Source organism: Giraffa tippelskirchi, chromosome 13, assembly GCF_054371585.1.
Source record: "Giraffa tippelskirchi isolate mGirTip1 chromosome 13, T2T-mGirTip1v1.2.pri, whole genome shotgun sequence".
Taxonomy (NCBI): Eukaryota; Metazoa; Chordata; class Mammalia; order Artiodactyla; family Giraffidae; genus Giraffa; species Giraffa tippelskirchi.
The window spans coordinates 96868144-96892132 of NC_137287.1; the positions used below are offsets into that span (position 1 = coordinate 96868144).

The 23989-nt window shown below is 57.2% G+C and overlaps 1 protein-coding gene and 2 long non-coding RNA genes across 5 annotated transcripts in view; 1 reads left to right on the forward strand and 2 right to left on the reverse strand.

Annotated features, from left to right (window-relative positions):
- The window catches only part of SLCO4A1 (solute carrier organic anion transporter family member 4A1), a 23972-nt gene extending 13497 nt beyond the window's left edge, over positions 1 to 10475 (reverse strand). For all 3 annotated transcript variants that reach the window (XM_081552938.1, XM_081552937.1, XM_081552936.1), the window contains exon 1: positions 9991 to 10475. In XM_081552938.1, the coding sequence (XP_081409064.1) occupies positions 9991 to 10061 (71 nt within the window). In that variant the 5' untranslated portion in view covers positions 10062 to 10475. The remainder of the gene's footprint in view (positions 1 to 9990) is intronic.
- Positions 10253 to 18581, forward strand: LOC145531173 (uncharacterized). The gene is made up of 2 exons (XR_014072249.1): positions 10253 to 14845; positions 15689 to 18581. It is a non-coding gene; the product is annotated as an uncharacterized LOC145531173 (long non-coding RNA).
- On the reverse strand, positions 18564 to 23049 carry LOC145531172 (uncharacterized). Its single transcript, XR_014072248.1, has 4 exons — positions 22822 to 23049; positions 20977 to 21420; positions 19974 to 20198; positions 18564 to 19023 (listed from the first exon to the last, which is right to left on the reverse strand). It is a non-coding gene; the product is annotated as an uncharacterized LOC145531172 (long non-coding RNA).
- Positions 23050 to 23989: the final 940 nt, after the last annotated feature.

Here is a 23989-nt window from a genome sequence, read left to right on the forward strand (position 1 = left end):
TCACACAAAACGGAAAAACATCCGAGTCCAGAGTGTGGAGAGTGTGGGAAGTGAGGAAGGGATAAGGGCAGGTGCCCCAGATCCCTGGGGTGGCACTGGACAGGAGGGTCAGCTGGTACTGGGCCTCGCTTGTGGCCAGTCTCTCAAGATGCTGAAACCACCGTGGTCTGCAGCCCCGCAGGCAGGTTAAGGGAGGTCGTGCCGACCCTGCATCTTTCTGCAAACTTCCAGCCTGCCCTCTCGGCCTCACTCTGACCCCTGGCCCCTGACCAAAAGGAGCTCAGTCAAGGCCAAGAAATCACTGCATCTTGAGGCTCCCAAGGGCTCCTGTGCACCCCAACACCCTCAAAATTTGAGAGAGGGCAGTCCCTATGCCAGGTCACCAGGCCCTCTGTCTGTCCCAAGGCTGCCTGGGAACCCAGGAGGCAACAAGCACTCTGCATCCTAAGAGAAAAGAAGCTGATTTTCCTGCCTCGCTTACACCTACACCACTGCCGCCATAAAAATGCTAGGGGAGGGGCTGCTGCCCGGAGGCCTGAGGCTGCCCCAGACTCATCTCAGATCAGATCTGTGGACCGAGCCCTTCAGGCACCCAGTGATGGAGCCGCTCTGCCGGGGATGTGGGAGGGAGAATGGTGGTCCCCCAGAAAAGGAATGTCCTCCCCCCCAACCCCCCCCCCCATCCAGAGTGTGACCTTGGGCCCCCTGCAGTGTGGAAATCTCAGAGGAAATGGAAATACTCCAGTATTCTTGCCTGGAGAATCCTACAGACAGAAGAGCCTGGCAGGCTACAGTCCATGGGGTCAGAAGAGTTGGACATGACTTAGCAACAAAACCGCCACCACCAACCACTGAACCACAGGGAATTCCCAGGACTGCCAGTTTTTAAACAAAAGAATGGCTTATCTTGTGTTAATCTTGCAAACTGGGAAGCAGCCCAGGGTGAGGGGAGCAGCTGGTGTGGGACCACACCCTGGGCCAGGAGGCAGTTCTGCGTTGGGAGGGGTCTAGGAACATGGCCCCCCATGAGCCCCTTGCAGGTGTGTTGAGGCTGGGGCGCCCCGTCTTTCCTACAGACCTCAGCCTGCTCCTCAGAGGCTCTGTGTTGGCTAATTTTAGCCTCACCCCGGCCTCCTCTCTGGCCTCCCTTGGGGCCAGGCCGTGGGCACGAAACGGCAACATCCCACTTTCTGGTGTCTGAGCTCCACACCGAGGCTGTGTCCCTGCCGTTGGTGCACACCTGGCCAAGGCCCATCTTCCAGGAAAGGGAAGTGGGCCCAGAGAGGTCAGCAATTTCCTCGAGGTCACATAGCCAGCCGGGGCTGGTTAGGATAAGACCACGTGCTAGAGTCACAGGTGTCCTTGCCAATATTTCATTCAAAGAACCATAACCAACTGTGTGTCATCGACTCACGGAGTCCACTGTTTATTTTGGAAACCGGCACTGCCAGGCAATCAGCAGCCAGATCTTGAGGCTGAGCGTGGACAGAAAAAATTCCCCCTCTGTTGTCCCTGGGGCCGTGACGGCGCCCAGAGCTATATTTATAGAGCTACGCACCCTGGCACGCCAGGCTTGGTCATGAGAGCTACAAGGAAGGTGCCTGCAGAAGGGGAAGGATCGTCAAGGCTCCTAGGGGACAGAAATCAATATACCTGCGCCCGCAGACCAGCTCCTGAAGCAGCTGTGCCCACTGTTCACATGGGAGCCCGGGCCGCTGTGGAAGAGCATGGCTGGTGACAAGCGTGAGCCCTGGGACAGGACGGCTCTGCCTTCACACCCCCCAGCCCATGGCTCTGACACTCTCCCAACATAGAAATTCAGAGAAAATACAGAACAGGCTCATCATTGCCCAGAGGCCACCGTGGGTTGGTCCCCACTGAGCTGTGGGGCTCATCCCTTCAGTGTTTTGTCTCAATGTGCCTACACAGGCAGGTACACACACACAACACATCTGTGTGTGCGCTTGAGCACATACCACTGTCTGCACTTTTCACGCTCAAACACGTGAATGCATGCACACAACCAACAGGGCCCTGGACCCCAACCTCGGCTGGGATAGACCCAAAGTGAATTGCTCCAGGCAGGCCGAGGGGATTGGCTGCTCGGAGAGGCTGGTCCAGTGGCCCATGGGGATGGAGGGCAGTACCCGGCCAAGGAGTTATCATCGGTGGGTGGGTGTTCCCAGGAGGATCTGCAAAATCGCAGACTTGTTTACCCCTCCCCCAGCTGTTTAACTCTCCCGCTGACCCCCCAGCAGGAGAAATGCAGGAGCCAGGATAGGAAGGATCGGGCCCCAGCAGGGTTTAGGAGGCATCCAGGCCACTAAGCTTTCATGACTAGCAATGGTCACTAAGAAATAGAGTCCTTCCTATTTGAAAACAGAGCCCATTTAACAAGACTGGAAGGCCAGTGTGGGTGGTGCAAACAGCTCCAGGTCAGCATGAAGTTTATCTGAGCCATGAGCTCTGATCTCTGACACAAACACAGAAAGTCAGTCTACTACCAGGCACATCACTTGTTCCTCAGTTCACAGACGGAAAATCCCATTTTAGACATTTAACCAGGTGGCTGGCAGTGGTCACCACCCGTATGGCATGAGAAGTAAATGGGACCACAGCATCACTCAGTACACAGCCCTGGTGCCTCCCGGCCAGGTCCATCAGGAGTGGCTGTGATGGCCAGGACACAACAACCTGAGTGCAGACCTCGACGCCACCTCCCTCCATTGAGGCAGCCTATGACGGCATCTACCCAAACTGTAACTGAGCCCCAATTCTGCTCCACGTGCTGTGCGCCAGTTGGAGGCATCCACCCTCATCAGCGGCATTTGGATCAGAAATCGGGTGGGTGGGCCCTTGTGTGACACAGGTGCTGGGGTGTCTGTGTGTATGCGTGGGGGGACAGATAGAGACAACCATAATGTGGAGCCAGTGGTGCCTGGTGTCCCCTCCGTTGGCAGGCATGTGGATCCCATGACACAGGGATCTCAGGCTTGAGGAGGGGCCTGTGTACCCAGGTCCTCAGGAGGAGATTCCTGAGTTTGCACCAAGATCTTGGGTGGTATGTGCTGGGTGTGTGTGGCGTTAGGAGCTGGCTCTGGAAGTGAACACAGACGGTCATGCTGACGCCTGCCCTGGGCTTAAAGGACACTTTGCTATGTGCACAGCTCAAGGACTTGATCTCATCCACAGGTTTGCTGAGAATCAGGCCTGCAGGAGCTGCCAGCACTGGCACAAGGGCGTTTCAGGCACCACAGTGAGTCCAGGACGCAGACTCAGGTGTGGGCGAGGAGGGGCGGTGGGCATGGCCATCAGCTCTGTCTCAGGTTCCTGGTCATCAGCTCCCTCGAGACAACACTGATAGGGCCTGGGGGTGCAACCCAGGCCACTCAGGGTAATTTCCTTCCTGGACCTGCTTCTGCAATGGTCAGAGGTGACCCCTGCCCTCTGACCCCGCGAGGCTCAGCTAGGCAAAGACGACTTCACAGCTGTCCTCCATATGGTTGGCCAACTCCCTTGAAAGCCAGGCCGAGTCCCAAGACCACTGTCTTTTGTTTCTCTGTCTCAGGCCAAAAAGTGGGTGGGAGGGTGGCAGGGCGGAAGAGTCCAGTGGCAGCACCACTTAGAGGCCAGCTGGGTCCCCTGGGGACTGGACAAAGCTGCAGGGCTCAGGGAGGAAGTTGGGCCACCCCTCCAATTCCTCTCCTGGGCCCTGTGCATGTGGTCCAGTTTTCCAACTACTTGGAAATTGTTTTAGCAGAAAAGGGTATCCGCTTCCCACCTGCCACTGAGGCCTGACCTACAGTGTGGCGTCTCTGCCGGGACCTGAGCTTTCAGGCTTGGCTGATGGTTCAGGGGCCAGGTGACTGCAGTTGGACAATGGAGAAAGACTTGAGCAGGAGATGGGAGTGGGGGACATGAAGGGGACAATGGGTGGAGACTGAACCACAGGCGGGCCGGGCCTGCTCCGGCCAGCATCCCAGGTCCAGGGCAAAGGTACCCTCAACCTGAGAGCCTGCAGCCATCTAACTCCAGGCATCTCGCCCCACACCCCTCATCTTCTGCTGAGCCTGCAGCTAAACCTGGCGCCTTGTCCATGATCTCAGAGCCGAGAGCAGCATGATGGCAGATTCTACCTACCGGTCTGGTGGGTCCCGGGGCACACCCCCCAGACACTGGACAAACATTACAGGTATGGCTGTGAGGGCATTTCTGTAATCAGTGAGCATCTGAATCAGCAGATTCAGGACAGTGGGCCTCATCTGGTCAGCTGAAGGACTGAACAGAACAGAAAGGCTGACCCTTCCTCTCTCTGCCCGGCAAGGCCGCCTTTGAACTGGGATGTGGGCATTCTCCTGCCTTCACTTCACTTTATTGCTCTTTCTGGGTCTCAAGATTGTGGCTTTCGGATGGAACCATGACTTCATCTCTGCAGGGTCTCGGCTTGCAACTGCGATCTTAAAAAATCACGTGGGCTGAACTCTTCTAATTAGTCTCTTTTTATAGCAATCTGTCTCCTATCAACTGGGCTTCTCCGGAGAACCCTGACTCATGCAGCAGATAATCCTGAGTCAACACGTGCTGTGCAAGGTCTGTGATGGGCAGTGGGGGTGGGTATCCCCAGGACACCGTCCCATCCACAAGAGTTCACAGTACCCCACACTCCAGGTCGCCGCTTAAGAACCAGTAGCAAACTGTCCCAGCTGCAGATCCAAACAGCACAGGCTGCCGAGAGACTCACAGCTTGGAGTTGACAGAGGCCCGGGAGCCCGGCTGCGGGGAAGGGGCACCTGACAGGACACTGCCACCATCTTCATCCATGTCTGTCCCCGGGCCCGGCACACTGAGCTGTTTCCTGCACATGTGAAATCCCTACCATGGGCGCCCCCATGTTAGGGATGTAACTCTCACTCCTGAGTCAGGAGGGCTCCTCCCAGCCCTGTGCTGGACCACTGCCCCAGGACAAAGTCTCCAGAGTACTCCAGCCACGTGACCCCAAAGCGGGGGGGGGGGGGGGGGGCGCAGCAGGGGACTGGCGGCTCTGGAGCATCTGCTAATCACCCAGGCAGGTCCACTCGGCTGCTCTACTGTCCTGGTTCTCGTGGAAAGATGTCTGAGGCTAGGAACAACTCTGATGAAGGTTTTGACCACACTCCTGGCCCTAGATGCACAGAGAATCCCCTCCGTGTGCAGAGAAGACAGCAACTGTCCTCCTTGGCCACGCAGGGCACACAGCTCTTCCCAGGGAGCCTGCTTTTGCAGGGGAATCTTGTCCCACCCACGCCTTCTCCTGGCCAGGTGGCAGCAGGTCGGAAGCAGGAGGAGGGGTTGGGGTGGGGGGAGTCTCCCCTCTTGCCAAAGCCTCTCCCTGTTCCCTGGGGGAAGTCAGAGCCTGAAGGATTAGGCAGGAGGATTAGCAGGAGAACATGCTCCCTGGGGCCTCTGGCCAGCAGCTCCACACCTGGGGCTTCCGCGGGACAAGCGAGAGAGTGCACTCAGGTGCATGCATGTGCGAGTACTTGTGTGTTCACGCACGGCTATCTTAGCAGGATAAGGTTTCTTTCAAACCTGGACATCGGCTGCATCCCGAGGTGCCTGTGCCGAGGACTCCGGGCCCCCTCCTGGCTCCTTCTCCCCCATCCTCCTGCATCTTCACAGTCGCCCGCAGCCCCACATGGGTGGCTCACTGTGGCCCTGCCTGTGAGAACTGAGATCCTGGGGTCAGTAAAGGACTGACCTCGGTGGTTTTCACATTCACCTGCTTGGCCCTGCCCACTTCTTCCTCAGGCCTGCCCCAGGCATTTACTCCTCCCAGTTGAAGTCTGTCTGCAAAGCCCAGCAGGTAGGAAGGATGCAGGATTACCCAGAGTAATATGTTAAGCCTCAGGTGGTGGTGCCTGAGCCCCTGAGGCTCAGCCTGGCTCCCCATGGGATAGCCTGGCTGCAGCTGGAGCAAATGCCCCAGGGAGATCTGAGGCTAGGGTGGGCAGGTGGGGCCTGTCCACACATGTGTGGTTCTTCCAGGCTCTGTCCTGATGCCACTGAGAACTTGGCAGCCAGGGAACAATCGCAGGTTTCATTTCTCCTTCCTCCTCTTGCTCTAGCCAGTAGACATCTCAACCTGACTGCTCCAAGGCCTCCAGCCACAACCACACGGCGGTGACTACCCTGCACCCACACGGCAGCCCCACAGAGCTTCTGCACCATGGGCCCCTTGGCTGTCTCCCGGCCTCTCCACTCTGCTCCTTCCATTCCTCACGACCCCCGGGGGCTCTGCAGGCAGCCATCTCCCCTCGACTCCTAAACTCCTCCTGCTTTCTCCTCCTCTGACTGGGTGGGGAAGAGGAGGGGGCTTTCACGTCTCAAAGCTATTTGTAGAGCAGACTCCCAGGCAGTGGGACCTGGGGCGGCCACACCCTAATTTGCAAACCTGGTGACCACACACAGGTGAGTGGGCAGGGAGCCAGCTGCTTTGCATGGAGGCCGACAATGAAGGACTGTCTGAAGGAGACCTGGGAGGACCTGTCCAGCAGGGAGTGTCCTGCTGTCTCAGCATAGACATTCCTGCTCCCACCCTGAGTCCACAGCCCGAGCCCAGGGTGTGAGAGGGTGGGGTGCACAGACCTGCAGAGGCTCTCATGGCTCTGTGGGTGCTAGAAGCAGGTTCTGTCCACATGATGGGCCTGCCCTGGCACAGGCCGGACACTGCCACTCCCAGGCAGCCTCTTAGGCCTATGGGTCCAAGTACCAGCCCCATGCATCTGCCGAGAGGTAGGGCCCTGAGCAAGCCTGGGTGGGAAGGGAGAGCACCCCTCAGCGCAGCCATCCCAAGACCCCTGTCTTCTGGGTGGAGAGGGGATTCCTCAGGTATCCCCAAGCCTTACTGGGTAAAAAAGCCGCTGGGGAAAGGCGGCCCTGTGGTGAGGATGTTCGTGCGACCCCCGGCCACATGGGAGGAGAGGACATGTTGGAAGCCCACAGTCCAGGAGCCTGTGACTCTGGACACTGACAAGCAGACCCAGGCCAGCCTGGTAACTTGGACCTGAGGCAGCCTCATCGGCCACACGTGACAGTGGCAGTTTTTGTAAGAGACACATGGTTTGTGAGTGCGTCCTCCGCCCCCAGAGACGTGGTCCAAGAGGCTAATTCTGGTGGGAAGGGGGCTGTGCCATGACTGCCATGGGCATCAGCAGGCTGAGGGCTGACCTGGGCCACCGGAGGAAGGGTCCCCATGACCAGCCCATGGGAGACACATCCTGGGTCCAGCGTGTCCATAGCTAGGACGGCCCCCCTCCCCCACAGCAGGGCCTGGCTCCACCGAATCTCTGAGAGCCCAGGTTATCAGAGGCCCGAGCTGGCGGGCCTTGTCTTGGGGCAGGGTCCCGGCAGGCCTGTCCAATTACCTGCCATGGTGAAGACGGGGGTCCTGCCCAGATGTAGGCACCCACGCTCACCATGACCATGCCAAGGCCACATAGCAGCTGAATCTCCAGGAACAGAAGTGGCTGAGTGTCCCGATGACTATCGTATATATCCCTCCAGGTGCGGGAAGTGGGCTCTCTGCTGCACCTGAGGGCAGAAGGCTCAGGATGGGGGGGAATATTTTCATGGTCTCTGTCCACACTCCAGTCAGAGGAAGCAATGGAGGAAGCGGGAGTTGGGCCAGGGCGAGTCCTCTGGGCCCCCCATTGGGCCCGCTGTGCCATCAGGATGGTGGGCACCTGGGTCTGTGTCAACACCTGCCCGTAGCCTGTAGGGAGGCTCAAATTGACCACAAGTAGCAGAAACTCGCTCCAGAGCAAGAGTGCATGAAGCTGCGAATTTGTACGGCTCAGCAGTGCTGACCTGGGCTGGATTCACACTCATGGAGATGAGTAGATGGAGGGCATGGAGGAGACATCACTGAGCCCTGGAGTTAACTTGGATTTCGCAGCGAGCGGGGGAGAATTTGACTGTTTGGAAGCCAGACATACCCCAGAGCCCAAGCCACAGCCAGCCCAAGGTCCATCACGACCCAGCAAGGGTCAGGCTTTCCAAGCTGAGTCATTGGGAATTGGGCACTCAAACCAGACTGGAGGCCAGGACCGGACACCAGCCCCAAGACCTCCCTCACACGGCTGTCCTGCCTGACTTCCCATCTCCCGGCCACCTCACCATGGCAGTGGGGAGGGACTTGGTTGGGACACCTGCCACAGGGGCCACGCCCAGGGAACCAGGGTTAGGTCATAGCCATTGGGTAGGTAGCAGCCCTGTGAAAAATTTCTAGGCAGTGTCTGCCAACCCTGCCCAGCAGGACCAAGGGATGAGTCCTGATGCAGAACGGTCAGGGTGCAGGTAGGGGTTCCGCCAGGACGCCTCTCCCTCCCTGCCCTTTGACAGCACCTGGGAAAGCCTCCTCCCTGTCCTCATGGGCCTGGGCTGTCCAGCCAAATGCTCCTGTCCCCTAAGGTGCCGCCTACCTTTGGGGACCCTGCCCTGCGTCAGGCCTGGTTCTCCTGGGTTTCCTTCTTCCCCAGGGACAGAGCTGCAGAATGTCTGGAATCACACAAACATGGACTCAAACCTATCTACCACATTCTCCAGTGTGACTTTGGGCAAGTCATCTTGCAGCTCAGTGCCTCGGTTTACTCATCTGGGAAGTAGGAGCAACAGTAGCCCCCACGTGAGTGGAGGGAGGTTTCTGTGAGTTGATACTCAAAGCCTGCAGCACAAGGCCTGCTGTGCTAAGTGCTCGGTGACCCAAGAGCTCAGCCTGCTGTCGTTAGATCGCTGCTGGTATTAGAGCTCCTTCGGCCTGGCTGAACCCAATGTCTTCTCTCTCCTGAAGTCCACTCGCTCCAGGCTGCACAAAGAAAACCAAACAGCACCACCGTGATCACGGTTCACCCCACCTCCTCCTTGGAGCCGGTTTCTGATCAGACAGAACAAACCCAAGTTCCCAAAAGCACCGTGAAAAGCAGTCACTAGGAACTTGGTTACTTCACTGTGGAAAACTCCTCTGGTCCTGAGACAAACAGGCCCCATACCAAATCTGACCCAGCAGAGGGAACCCCCAGCCGGGCACGTGGCCGGGGTGGGGGTGGGGGGACCACGGCCTCTTTCCCGGAGGTCAGACCCCAATGCCTGGCCGGTTTCTCCCCACCAGGTTTGGCAATGCCCAGGCTTGTTCCTTGGGCTTGGAATCCCAGCCTCTGCCTCGGGTTCCAGGTCTCTGGACAAGCTGCCCACTGGGCACAGAGCATGTGCCGTACCTTCGTCCATCCTCTCTCCGCTCCCAGACCCCTGTACCCAAGCCCCGGCTCTGTGCAGGGCTCCGGGACCTCGCGTGGCGTGGCGGGGACAGCGGAGCGCCCGGCATCGCACAGGCTGGAACCAGTCCCTCGCACCCACACCGCCCAGCCCGCGGAGCCGGCTCCACCCGCGCTCCCCTCCCGGAGGTGTCTGGAGTGCGGTGGTGCGAACAAAGCGAGGCCACCCTCGAGAAACTTCTGTTCATGACGATGTCCTCCTTGACTCAGCAGTAGCGGCATCCGCCGCATGTGGGCGCCCAGCCGCTCCGAGAGACGCGTCTATACCGGCGCGATCCGCGTGGCCTGAGCTGCGTGCGCGCCAGGCCACCTGCCCTGGCCACCACCCCCGGCCCTCCCTCCATCCCCGCTCGAGCACTAACCACCACCAGTCCCCTTCCCTTCAGTGCGCCTCCGCGGAGGCGCCCTGCCCGGGGAACTGGCAGCGAGAGGGGGTCAGTTTTGCAGCCGGTCCCAAGGGGCAGGCGGGTGGAGGGACGCACTGCCGAGGCCCAGCGTCCCGCGCTGCCTGGCATTCCAGCCTCACGAGCGCCGGCGCCACCTCGATCCCCCAGCCCCTGCCCAGTGTCTGCGGGCACCTGCCGCGCCCCTGACGTCAGCAGGTCGCGGCCCGGTGACCCTGGGCGGCGCGCCCATGAAGGCGCCCTGAACCTCCGCGGCCCTCGCTGCCCAGCAAACTTACCGTCCAGAGGTCCAGGCTGCCGCGTTGCTCACCACGCTCTGGCTGCCGCTCTGCGCCCACTCCAGCTTCATTCATCCTCTCCGGGCCCGCCCACTGCGGAGGCCTCACCTACTTTGGCCAATGGCAGCGCCGAACAGGCTGGGCCCGGCCCCTCGCCGGGCCCGCCCACTGAGGTGCCAGCTGGCAGCGGCTGAGCGGGCGGGGCTGGAGAGGCGAGGGGAGGAGTCGGGGTCTGGAGCAGGGAGGAGGGGGCGCGAGATCCGAGGAGGCAAGGAGCGCGCAGGCAGAGGGCCGGGGGCCTGGCCGCCTTTCCAACCCGCAGGTCGCCGCCGCACCGGAGCCCCGCGTGCCCTCGGAGCCGGCTCTGACTGGGCGCCTTCGCTGACTAATCCGTCCCAGTTCCAGGAGGCCCTCATCTCGGAGCCACAGGCGGGGAAACCGAGAGCCAAGCGGTGAAGTCTGCTGCCCAGGTCACGCGGCGACTCAGTTTCAAACTGAATGGGGGCTGGAGAGACGGAGACCGTGGGGCAGGACGTGGGAGGGAGGGAGTTTCCCGCCCTACCGCTTTGGAAACGCCTCCTGTGGTAGGTAGGGGCCGGGGCGGAGGCTCCGGGTACCGCGTCCACTGCCGGCCTCGGTCTGGCCTTGGTCCAGGTTAGGACGTCCACCTGTGCGTGGCCCTTTGGGTGCGCCTGGCGCCCCTGAGAGTTGGGGATTGCGTGTTTGGGGACGTGCCCATGACGTAGGCCAGGCCGTGCCCGTAAGGTGAGGCCAGCACCTCCCTGGGGAATCCACTGTTTTCCCGCATGTTGCCTTTTCAGTAAAAGGATCCTTTTTTTGACGTCAGTACGGATGTCAGGCGCGGGCGGGGCGCTAGACCCTTAGCCCTCAGCATGAGGGAGTCTTCAGATCCTCCCATGTTCCTAACCTGGAACACAGTGCTAGTGCTTAGTCTCTCAGAGCCTCAGTTTCGTCATCAGTAAAGCGGGAGTGATGATTTATTTAGTTGGCCAGTCATGTCCAACTCTTTTGGGACCCCATGGATTGGGATTTTCCCAGGCAAGAACACTGGAGTGGATTGCCATTTCCTCCTCCAAGGGATTTTCCCTACCCAGGGGTCAAACCCTCGTCTAAACCGCTTCTCCTGCCTGCCTCTCCTCCATTGCAGGCACATTTTTTTTTTTTTTTTACCACTGAGCTACTGGGGAAACTTTTAGTTACTATGTTGTTTTACCACAGTTGAACGAAACAGCATATCAAAGAGTGATGATGAAGCTTTCTTAAAGGGCTGTTGAAAACATTGAATGAAATAAAACAGGGCAAGAAGTTAGCCCACTGTAAGGACTCATAAGAGTTGCCAGGAAGTGACATATTAGTAGCTGATCACAATAACACTCCACAATTTTTCCTTTTTATTTTCCTTAACATCTATTTTAAAAAGAAACTTATAACAGTGAACCATGCGTGTATCTGTGTTTGAATCCTGAGATAAGCTGGGTAACAGTAATGACCAAAATGTGACCCTAGGGTTGTAAAGCCCACGGAACCACAAAGGAGGTATAAGAGGCTGGCCTCTTCCTGTGGGGGAGGTGGAGGGGGACAGTCCAAGCCAGAGAAAGAGGTGCTGCGTCTTGTAGGGGAAGGCCTCATTCACACAGTTATTTGTGAAATACTCTTCCTTCAGAGCCCAACTTTTGCCCACTCTCTTGTGGTCCTGGGAGTCCCTGGTGATATCCCCAGGGCTAGTGGCTGCCTCCAAGCCTCCACTCCTGGAAGCCAGGGAAAGATCCAGCTCCTCCTGGAACACTGGCCTCCACTCCTGGTGCTGCTCTTTAAGAGAAAACACTGCCAACTGTTGTTTCTGGGTGGTGAGGTTCCCTCCAAGAGGAAGTGAAACTGCTGGCCAGTTGGCTGTTTTACCTGGCAGAGCAAGCTGCAGGTGTGAATGGGTGCCCACTATACAGAGATGTCCCCGTGAGGATGGACAGTTGAGTTGCCCAAGTAGACTTGGGCTCAGCACTGCCCTGGAAAGCTAAATAGGGCTGCCTGCATTTTGTATGTAGTGAGCTCCCCATTACGGGAGGTGTGTGAGCAGAACTAGCCCCTCTTCTGATGGGGATGCTGTGAAAGCCTTTCAGATGTCAGAGGCAGGATCAGATTCAGTGTTTCCAAACTTCATTGTAGATTTTATTCCTTGAAACCATCATTTACACATTTTTTTTCCTTTGAACAAGACATGTATTTTACTAAAAGTGAATTTATTTTTAAAAAGATAAATCTGTGTCATTACTATAAAGAGGTTACCATAAAAAAATAGATACAGAGAGAAAGTGGTATTAGATCGTGGCCAGGAGTCATGTACGGATGTAAGATTTGGACCATGAAGAAGGCTGAGCGATGAAGAATTGATGCTTTCGAACTGTGGTGCTGGAGAAGACTCCTGACAGTTCCTTGGACAGCAAGGAGATCAAACCAGTCTATCCTAAGGAAATCAACCCTGAATATTCATTGGAAGGACTGATATTGAAGTTCCAATACTTGGGCCACAGAGCCGACTCTTTGGAAAAGACCCTGATGCTAGGAAAGATTGAGGGGAGAAGGAAAAGGGGATGACAGAGGATAAGATGGTTGGATGGCCTCATTGACTCAGTGGACATGAGTTTGAGTGAAGTCAGGGAGATGGTGAAGGACAAGGTTAGCCTGAGCTCAGGCACCCCCAAAGGCCCTGGGGAGCACCTGCTTGTCCTGGGACACTGTGCTATGCAGCCTGCCACAGGGCAGCAGCAGCCTAGGGTGTCAAGGTGTCCAAGATCTAGCTCAGATCCTGGCCACCAGCTCTGTGGGGTCAGGTGACCCTATCTTCCCCTGGAAGAATTAGGAGGGGCCAGAGGAGGACCAAGAGGTCACCCACAGAGCACAGCAACTTTTGAGAATAAGGGTAGCCTGGTAGAGTGCCCTGGAACTTTCTGAACTTGGTAAGTTCTGTCCCGGTGGGGCTTTGTCCGCAGAGGAAGTCATTAAATGGGAAAGAAAGCACAAACCAGGTTCCACTGCTATCTGGGCAGCTCTAGGAACTGCCCAGATTTGCACATTTTTATGGTCCATCATTGTCCTCCGGCATTGTGTTTGGAGCACCGCCCCTCGACAAAGAACTGAAATTGGGGTGCTGGTGTGGACACCCCCCTCTCTCTATGGACTTCAGCTGGCTTCAGCTGGACATCTCACTTTGGGAAAGTGTGTCTCCTCCTGATATCAGAAAAGAAAGACAGAAATTTTCTCCAGGTCATGGAACAGGTTCATGGCCAAACAGGAAGCCCCACCCCCACTCCCACCCCAAGAGGCTTGGCAATCTGGGGTTCTGGCCTGGAAAAGGGAACACTGGGCGTGGTACCCAAAAATAAGCTGGCGGAGCTAGCACATTTTATTTGCAGAACACAAAATCCTACATTAATGTTGTTTTGTGGTCACTTCTGTTTTGGGAAACTTTGCATATGTATTATCTGAATCATTAGAAACTGTCTTTGTTCTTCCTTTTTTTGATTCCTAAGTTGTTCATTTCCATCTAGTGACAGTTGACACCATGTCTCTTAAATGATGAGAACATGTTGGAACAAAGTGGGCTGATTTAACTGTGTTGCGTGAAAAACAGAGTTTTGCTGAAGGTTAAGGGCATTGGCTGTGTAACAGAGCAAGCCTGCACTAGCTGTTGTGATCTGTTAGATGTTGCGTCCAGGCGAGGGGTATTATTCAGTGCGGTCCAAGTGTGGGATGACAGTGGATACCTGGCTTACCCAAGAAGACGATAATGTGGTCAGAGTGGTCCCGGGAAAAGAGTCAACCCAGAGTCGTCCAAACATCCCGGAAGGCAGAGCTTCATGGGGATTAAGTTTCTCTGGTGAGGGGAGAGCACAGGTCTCTGGGAGGATCTTTGGTAGCAAGAGTCCATGGATGGTAAAAAGCGTTTTGTCTCCTCAAAGTTGTTATTCCAGCTTAGACAGGGAGAAGCACTTTGGAACAGAGCAGACAGCTTTGGAGTCTGTGTGACCACTTGCTGATCTCTCCCGGGGCCCTTTGGCAGCCTCTTGTCCCCCTCACAGGGCTCAGCGCCTGCTGGGCATGCCCAGGCCCTCCGAGTGAGCTGCCTTCATCATGGCAGGATCTCTGTGTTCCAATCGCTCTGCTTTGCTGACCTCTGATGTGAACTGAGACGTCGGCCCTGCTGGGCTGGGCTGCTGTCCAGCTCAGCACAGATGCCTGCTGGCTGGTACAGACAAATTGAGAAGGGCTGACTCGGGGCCACAACATCCCTGCTCTTCCTTGCTCTTTGTGAGTCCCCAGCAAGGTGACTCTCCCAAGTCAGAGTTTCAGTTCCACCTCTGTCTTTTTTAGAGTATCTGTGGCCCTTGAAAGCAGCTGCCAGGGAATCTGATTTCCTGCACAGGTCCTGGGCATTCTCCCAAAATGCTGGTGGATGAGGAAGGCTCTCCCTGCGCTTATGGATGCGCAGATGAATCACACAGAGGAACGCGTGTTGGCCCTTCTGGCAGTGGCTATGGGAACAGAGATCCCTGTTCACAAGCATTTTCTTGGGTCTGGCTTATTCCGCAGGTGATAGTCAGGCGTCTGGGCTGGCAGATGCCGTGGTGTCCAGTTCTCTTTAGAAGCCACCAGCTGGATATAGCTCAGAGAACCTGGGTGAGAGATTAGGTTTTGGGCAGAAGAAGATGGAGTCTGGACTTCCTGCCCTCCCTCTGAGCCCTGACATCTGAGGAAACCCAGGGCACCCTCTGTTCTAGGGAAGGCCGGCAGCAGAATGGGGAGAAGCCACCTCCATGCCGGCAGCTCCAGAGCACAGGTGTCTGGAAGCTCAGGAAGGGTAGGATGACACACCCTGATCCACTGAAAAAGCATAGGCTCCAGTCCAAGCTTGGTGGAGCAGAGGCTCCACCAAGCCCCTGGCGCCAGCAGAGCCCAGTGTTGTCCAGACCCAGGGCCTCGGCTGCCCGGCATCTCTCTGTAAAAACCATTTGAATTTCATTGTGGACCCATGTGTGCGATCTTTCTGCATCTGCCTCCATAAAGAGGCAAATGCATGTCTTGCCAGGCGGAGAGCATGGGAGCCGCCTGGGCCTGCCCAGTGCCCACTTGCCAGTCTGGGGATGGATGGGGGGTCAGAAGGTCCACTTGGTGGAGACCTTGCATTCCCGAAGGCCCTCGCTTCAGGTGAGTCATTCCGTCAGCTTCAACCATAGCTATGCCTGCACCGCAGGGTCCACCAACACGCAGAGAGACACCCGCCAAGCCTCCCACCGGGCTTGCACGCCAGCCCGCCCACCTGTAATGCTCAGTGTTAGTCTTCAATCCTGTAACTGCCTGGTGACTAGGAAGAGCGTGTTGCACAGAGGAGGTTTTGTGTTAAAGACATGAAATGCAGACATTCAGTTACCAACCGCTCTCTGCAGTGTGCCTGGGCCTGTCTTCCCATTGCATCTGATTGAGAATCTCAGTGAACTGAGGGGCTGGGACCTCTCCATGCTGTGAGATCCCCTCCTTGGCATCTCCACCGCCAAGCTGCTACCTCCTGGAAGCAAATGTCCTGCCACTCATGACCACCAGCAAAAAGGAGCGATGGCCCAGGAATGAAGGGACAGAGTTGGGCCACCGAGGGGCTGGAGCCTCTGCTTTTTCAGTGGATCAGGGTGTGTCATCCTACTCTTGGCCTCTGGATTCCCTTGCGCCTTTCATCCTTCTCTTGTCCAGTGGCCTTGTCCTGTGTCCCCCACGGTCCTGCCTGCTCTTGGCTCCCAGTCCCACCTGCCCGCTGCCTCACCCTCCCAGGGCTCTACCCATCATGTCCACTCCTCATGCCACAAACGCCTCATGAGCTGTTCCTCAACCCCCGTTCCTCTCTCCTTGTAATGTTCTTGAAATTTCCTTCTTTGTTGACTATGCAAATCTCTATCTCACCTCCTCCAGGAAGTCCTCCAGAACCATACCTCCTGTCTTCCCTCTTCTTCACCCCTGGAAGTTGACTTATTGCTGGGGTCTGTTACGAGGCCCCCAGTGTCCCCTCTGCTCAGGATGGTCTTATCAGAGTCCCAGAACTATGACCAGAGATGGCCACTTCCTGCCAACTGCTCACTGAGTCACCAGAACTGGCCGAGCCAGGGCGAATAGTGGCCTGAGCCCTTGACACATCTTTCTCCCCCATCTAGGACCTTTCCAACCATCAGAGGATCAGCTGCAGCCAGACATCCTAGACTGCCCTGCTGCATCTGACTGACAGGTGCCAAGGCCTGAGAGTCACCCCTCCCATCACCAGAAGATGAGAGACAAATTCCCCCCTGAGAAGCCCATTGCCCAGGGCTTCAGCTCAGCGATGGAGCTAAGACAGTGCAGTAGCCACTGCCCTGCAGCCATTCTCAGGGTGCTGGGGGGCTGCTGGGTGGGAGATGCCCCCTTTGGGAGGACTGCCTCTAGGGTCCTGACAAGTCCGTGGGTTGTGGCCTTGAAGAGGATGTGACATGGCTCTGCAGCAGCCGGAAAGGAGAGCCAACCGTGGCTCTGGGCCGGCAGGGGCAGATGAGTCTGCCGGTGGAGGTGGAGAGCCAGGCGGGTGCTGTGGACGCCACTGCGGGTCTGCCAGGCCCTGGTGGGATCTGACTCCTTGAAGGGGCCGAGGTTTGTGAGGAGACAGAGCCGCTGTATGTGGAGGAGAGAAGGGCCTGTGCTGGGAAAGCAGGGACTGCCATCAGGGAGGAGACCCTTGGGCCTGTGGGTGACCCTCCCGGCGACCAGCTTGGACTCTGGGGTTTGCCTGAGGTGTGTGGGGTCCCTGAGGAGCCTCACTTGGGGGTAGAGTGACCAGCCTGGCCCTCTCCAAGCTCCTGGGGCCTGGCTGAGGCCATTGAAAGGGCTACTGGGGGGTGCAAAATCAGGAAACAGTGCCCAGAGGTTAAAAGGGGCCTGCCTCCTGGTCCTGAGCTTCCTTCCGGGGAGGTGTCCGCCGTCTGTGGGGCCCAGGAAGCCTGGAAGCCACTTGGACCCTATTCAGCTCGTACCGACTTGCTCTGACCTGAACGGCCCATCCAGTGGGTGGGCGGGTTCAAGTGAGTTCTCAGGGAGAGTGAACGACATCTAAAGCCCCTTAGTGGTGAGGAGGTCTGTCCAAACCCTCCGCAGCCATATGGCCCGTGGCCAGTGCCCTGCAGAGGAGCTGGCTGTCTCCCACCTAGGAGAAGATTTTCTCATTCCAGGGTACAAACACGATTTTCTGGCTCGCTGAGAGGCCTGAATGTTCTATTAAACCCCAGGAACACGGAGCCCCTGAGGGGATTTGAAGAGCCTGGTCAATTTCTGGATCCCAGATGTCTGATCCACAGCAGGAAGTGGGGCGACTTGTGGCTCTGAGGGCTCCGGGGGTTTCCATGTGTGCAGGCCCTACAGGTCTCCTCCTGGCTCAGCAAGGCCGACAGAGGCACCCCTGACTCCTGCCTGTCTTCCCCCCTGCAGCCTCCCCCTCCGCTCAAGTGGGGGCCAGGCCTGCTGGACCCCTTTCTGAGCCACGCCTCTCAACCCCCCAAACCCTTCTAGCTGCTCCTGGCTTGGCTAATGAGGTCACCTCTGAATCTGAACACCTCGGCGACTGTGGCTGGGTCACCCCATCCTCCTCCTGTGCAGACCCCTCCCCCACACTGCCCCTGCTGCCCTTGGCTCTGTCCAGCCCCCCAGCCCCCAACCACTCACCTAGTTCCACCGAGGCCCCTCCACAGCATCTCCGGGGAACGCGTCCCCCACCCTCCAAGGCCTCACCACTGAGCATCCTCTGTCATACCTCTCTGCCTCAGGCCCTGGTGCTACTGTGATGCAGGGCTTCTTCCCTCTGTCCCCGTGCTCCAACCCCGTTTCCCCACCAGGCTTCCTCCAGCTTCTCCCCACGAGCCCTGTGGTCCCAGGAGGTGTCTTCGTGGGCCTCTCCCATTGTTCCCCAGACAGAGTCACGGCCCAGGACCCCTTCCTGGGACCCTCATCTGCTCCCTCCCCGAGTCCTCATCTCACTCAGTGAATCTGCTTGAGAGAGCTGAGCCCCTCTGCCCACACCCACTTCTCGGAACCATTTCTTGAGTCATTCACTCTTCCTGTTACCTGTTCTGCACCTGGCCCATCATCTCTGCTGCTGTCCCCACGGGTCTCTCAGTCAGGTCTGTGTGTCTTTGTGCAGTGCCAGTTCAGGGGCAGTGCCGGGCGCCAGTGCACATGGGCCCCTGCCTTTCATCAAGATTATCCACTGCCCCTTCTGCTCGCTGCCTATACCCTGTGCATTGTCTTGTCCTTCCCAGTGTCCAACTGTCAGGGCTCCCAGGGACCCCAGACCCTGGGCCAGGATGTCCCACATCCCTCCTGAGGCTCAACTCCTTTTGCTCCCTCCCCAGCCTCACTGACTTTCTGCCCCCGTCCCCAGGCTTTATTCTTGCCTCGGTCCTCTGGGTCTCAGTGTCTACCGCTCCCTCTGCCTCCTCTGTTTGTCACAGGGATTTTATTTATTGCAAGATCGACATTATAACAATATTAAAGGCTGTTTAAGACATGTATTTATTGGCTGTGGTGGATCTTTGTTGCTTTGCGTGGGCTTTTCTTTAGTTGTGGCCTCTCAGCGATGGCTTCTCTTGTTGCAGAGCACCGGTTCTTAGGGAGCACAGGCTTCAGTAGTTGCAGCTCTCAGGCTTAGCTGCTCTGCCGCGTATGGGATTTTCCCAGACCAGGGACTGAACTGGTGTCCTCTGCGTTGCAAGGTGGACTCTTTACCATTGAACCACCAGGGAAGCCCTGTTATAGGATATTTTTAAAGAACCATTCACCCTTGGCTTGAGCATGGTGGCTATGTTCCTGCATCCATGGTCTCTCCAGTCCTGGCTGGTGACGGCCACTTCCAGTGTCACATAGGGAACGAGGTCCTTGTCACCGGATGATGTCCGTGCCACCCAGATGCCGCAGAGTGAGGTTCCTGGTGGCTGCACCCCTGCGGCCTGGCACCTGTTTTAGCAAAGGTAGGGAAGGGCACCCACTGTCAGCCCTGGGTGGTGGGGGCAAGGGGTGCTGACTTCCTAGGCACACCCACCCTCATCTACTGGGAGTGCTGGGTCCTCAGAGGGGGCCCAGGCACCCCCAGCTCAGCACAGGGGAAGCCACGAGGGAAAGGAGTCCGTGCAAGAGGGCTCCGCCCAGGCCCCAGACACTATGTTTTCAAGGTGGGGGTCTCCCCAAGGCAGTGACAGCTCCCTGGATGGCCCCAGCTCCTCCCACGCAGGCTTCAGTCACAGGCGAGGTCCAGCTGTGGGCGCAGTCAGTCCACACACCACCCACTGAGGTAGGGGCTGGGCTCCTTCCAGCCCTTGGTCCTCAGATCCACAGCCCCTCTCCCCCGCCTCCTCATCCCTACCTTGCTCGGGAAGGACCCTTTTTCCAGCTGCTCCCCTGTGCTGGGCTGAGGGTGCCTGGGCTGCTCTGAGGATCCAGCTCTGAGGTAGCCCTCCTCCCCCACCACTAGACCAAGCCATTCTCTGCCCCTGGAAGCCCCCCACCCCCACCACCAGCCTTGAACCTCCTCAGAGCTGGGCCCACTCTGGTTCAGACTGTTTCCTGCTCCTGTTCCCTGCGTGTTTGCAAGTGATATGGGACCGGGGCTCCCGTGTGGGTCGGGGCCACAGGGGGAGGCCCCAGGGCAGAATTTCCAGGGAATTCATGTCAGCATTTCTCAAGAGCACACCCGCCCCCTCTACCCTCTGGGGGCTTTTCAAAAAGTCTGCTGGCATGCATTGCTGGTGGGAATGCAAAATGGTGCAGTCATTGTGGAAAACAGGCTGGCAATTGTGCAAAAAAACCCCTCTTAAAACAGAATTACCATATGATCCTGCAATTCTCTTGGGGATATTATCCCCAAGAGAATTGAAAGCAGAGATTTGAGAAGATATTTGCACACTCACATTCACAGCAGCACTGTTCACAACTGCCAAGAGATGGAAGCAACGGAAGTGTTCATCAGTGGGTGAAGCATAGACAACCGTGCCTGTCCATAGGATGGAGCCAATATGGGGCAGCTGTGCCGGCCAGGGCCCCAGAGGGCAGGCTCCACAGTTGGCTGAGCGAGGTGGGGGCTGCCCGGTCTGATTAACTCAACTACGGATGACAAGTGACTCATAGCCGGTTGCCTCAAATCAGGGAAATGGAAAAAACCAAGTGTTCAATAAATATTTTCCTCACAACCTTCATTAATTATGTCTCTACATGGCCTGGGAGGTGTTAATTGCCTTCTGTCCAGGCTCTGCTCACAGTGACAGGAGCACTGTCTGGGGGTTTTCTTGCCTTCTGGGTCCCACTTCTAAGGAGATTCCCCCTGGCTCTGGCAAACTGTGGTGTGTGTTGTGGGGTCAATGGTGGTGTTGGTGGTGCTCTGGGTTTCAGGGACAGTGAGGCCTGGATGCAAGAAATGGGCCCTCATCTGTGGAAATTAGGTGGCACGTATGTGGAGCCTGGGCCCCCTGGGCCCCCCCGGCTGGGAGGGGCCCGGGAGGGAGCTGCCAACAGAAGAGAGGGGCACGGAGGAGGAGGGGGCATCGAGAACCCCATGTGAAGGCCTCTGACCTCTCCCCAGGTGTCCTTCTACCCAGAGAACCCTGCCCCTGGTCTGAGGCCTCAGTGGGCCCCGAGCTGTCTTGAGCAAGGAAAGGAGGGCACCTAGAAAAGGCCAGGCTGTAGGGAGCAGGGCCGCCTACTGCTCACTAAGTCACCTGCCATCCCATCCTCCCCTGGGCTCCTCATCCCACCTCCTGGACCCAGCTCTGAGCTGTACCCATGCCCCCGCCACCCCGGCCCCAGCACTCGCCCTGGCACATGAGCTGCCTCATTGTGCAAAGCCCTGGGGGTATGAAGTGTGGGCTGTGGGAACCCGGCCTGGGGGGCAGCAAGGTACTGCCAGTGAAGCCTCACCACCTCCTGCAGGTGAGGTTGCTCCCATTTCACGGAGACCCGCCTGTCTGTCTTCTGACCCTGGGTGGCCTTTGAGCTGGCCTGTGGGCAGCCGGCCCCACTCCTGTCCTTGGCACTGCTGTCCCGAGCAGGAAATGGATCCCGGCAGCTGCAGTCCTACAGGGCAGGAAGGCGGCCTTGGGGAGGGCTTTTCCGTGTCCTACTTGTTCTGTCTTGTTCAGGGCAACATATTAACCGAAGGATGGAAAACAGTGGAAATTTCAGCCTGCGGGCCCATGGAACAGAGTTCTTGCGAGGGTGACGGTCAAGGAGAGTGCTCACTCTCGGGGCCCAGCTGCTGCCCCTGCACGAGCTCGCAGTGTCCACCCCAGACAGTGACCCCAGGCTGAGGGTCCCCCTCTTAAGGCACTTTCTCGGCTTCTCTTCTACCTCACAGGCAGTTGCCTGGACGTGGAAAAAAAGTGTTAATTGCACAGTTGTGTCAGATTCTTTGCAACCCCACAGACTGTAGCCCACCAGACTCCTCTGTCCAGGGGATTCTCCAGGCAAGAATACTGGAGTGGGTTGCCATTCCCTTCTCCAGGGGATCTTCCCGACCCAGGGATTGAACCTGGGTCTCCTGCACTGCAGGTAGATTTTTTACTATCTGAGCCACCAGGGAGGGAGACGGTTTATTATGATAAATGAGCTTGTGAAATGGGGATTTGCATTTACGTTTTCTTTGCCCTCATTTCTGGGGAGGAAAGTGAAAGGGGGGCCTCCCCACATTGGATTCTGGGAGCACACCCAGGGCTCTGCTGACCTGCGTGGGCTTGATCAGCTTCTGTTCAGGCCAACCTGCAACTCCCGGTGGCCACAGGGACTGGGGGACCTGGGGACACAGTCTGTGTCATCCCACTTGTCCCTTGCTGACACTTCAGAGTGGGGACAGTATGGCCCCTCTGGACACTGGAGGGTGTGATGCCCACTTCCTCTGTCTTGAGGGAAGCCTCACTCCATCCTTTCATACAAGTTCCGGCTTTATCTGGTCTTTCTGGTGAAACTGGCAAAGTGCGGTTTGAATGGGCATTTCCCTTTTTGGATAGTGACTACTTAGATAATAACAAAGAGCTTCCTGTAGAGATATCCAAATACAGAATTGCAGAAGTTATCTAGAAGTGGGGAGGGTCTGTTCCCAGCACTTCTGGGGCCGAGCTCGGGTCAAAAGTACATCAGTCAACACAGTTATGCTGCCATGACCAGCAGGCCCAAGGTCTGGGAGTTCCATCCCAAGTGGCCTCAGAGTGGGCAGTGCAGGGGCCCAGGTGGTCAGGGAAGGAGGGGCAGGTGAACCTTGCACCTGCTGAGTCCTGAGGGTGCCCACCTGAACGTCATTTTCCAGGGGACCTCCACCCCCATCCTACCCCATGCCCTGAGGGCACAGCAGGATTCCAGGACACAGGCTCAGCCTGACACGTGACTTCCCTTCTGCTTGGGTCTGGTTCAGAGGTCATCTCGGGGGAGCTGGGCAGAGGTCAGGCACACAGAGCTGTCCATCTGCATGGCAAGTGGGAGAAGCCTTCACCAGCATACCCTCCTGTGGTCCTCAGATGCTCCCACCATGGGAGCAGGAGATGGGAACAGGAGTAGTGACCTCCTCAGCCCCTCTCCTGCCTTCGGCCCTGGCCTGGGTCTTTGCTCACTTGAATCACCTTCTCCAGACTGTTCTGTACCCATCAGGGCCCCTAAAGTGTGGCCAGAGAGCACATGGTTTGAAAAGTAGGGGGTGGCCAGGCCTCCCAGCTTCCGTAGACCTGGGGATGCCCTGCGGTCCCCAGGCTGCCTCTGCCCCCTGCCCCCACCTGCCTTGTTCTGCTGAGTCACTTCCTGGCTCCACTATGGGCAGTTGTGACTTCTGGTCATTTGGAAATGTTTCTGGTTGAGCTGCCAGTGGCTTCATGTCCTTCCTGTCCCTTGAGAGGAAAGTTTCAGTTCTGGAAAATTACCAGGCCAGAAAGGGAGGCAAGTTTCTGCCCTGGGGCAGTTTGAGAAAGAAATTTCCCAACTGCCTGGCTCCTGGCAACCTCTGATAGTACCCTCTCCTGACCCTCTGGCAGTGGGACCACTATGTCACAGACTGTCCTTGTGGACATGAGCCAGTGTGTCAGAGAAGCAGCTCAGCCCTTTGTGACAGGTGTGGGGCGAAGCTGTGAGTTCAGGCACATGGACTCTTTGCAGAGAGCACAGCAAACCCCCGCAACTGCCCGGAATGACTGAGAGGTGCACAGGAGCCAGGCCCTCCCTCACCTCCCAGGATAAGCTCCTTTTCAAAGCACCTGGAAGTTAGGTAAACACCGAAAGTGGGTTCAGTAGCAATTAAATCTTTGGAGCAGAAAAAATAATTGACAACCAGCTTGTGTAAGGCTGGAAGTCCCCCACGGTGGGGTCAGGTCCAGAGCTCTCTGAGTGTCCTCCTGCACCGCCCTGCTGACACAAGTGATGCTATTCAGGTTCACAGACATCACTAATCTGAATATTCATGCCACCCTCTTCCTCTTCTCTGGTCGAGGAGGAAGCGTGGCTCCTGTCTCAGCTCCCTCTGATTCTTACTGGGACATCTGTCCCCGTGAGTGGGTGTCACTCCAGCACACACAGGTGAACCCCATCGTCCCACGGAAACTCCTAAATGCTCCAGGGGGGATGCCCTGGGAAGTTTTACACAGCACAGTCCAGGGAACCAAGGACAGACCTGACCAGCATGACCCTAACCCTAGGCATGTTGCAACATTGCCCCATCTGGACTTCTCCATGGTCCATGCCCACCAGGCTGGCACGCGGGCTGTGCCATGGGCCTCAGTCTGTCCACATGTGCAGTGGGGGAGTAAGCGGGGCTGTAGGAGAGCTCAGGGGACAAGACCACAAGCTGCCCAGAAGGATGTGGCCTTGAGGTCACTGTCCCATCACACACTAATATTTAAGAAGCATGGATCAAACCTTTTAAAGCAGCCATAGCTTCCGGCAACCTCATGGTGTT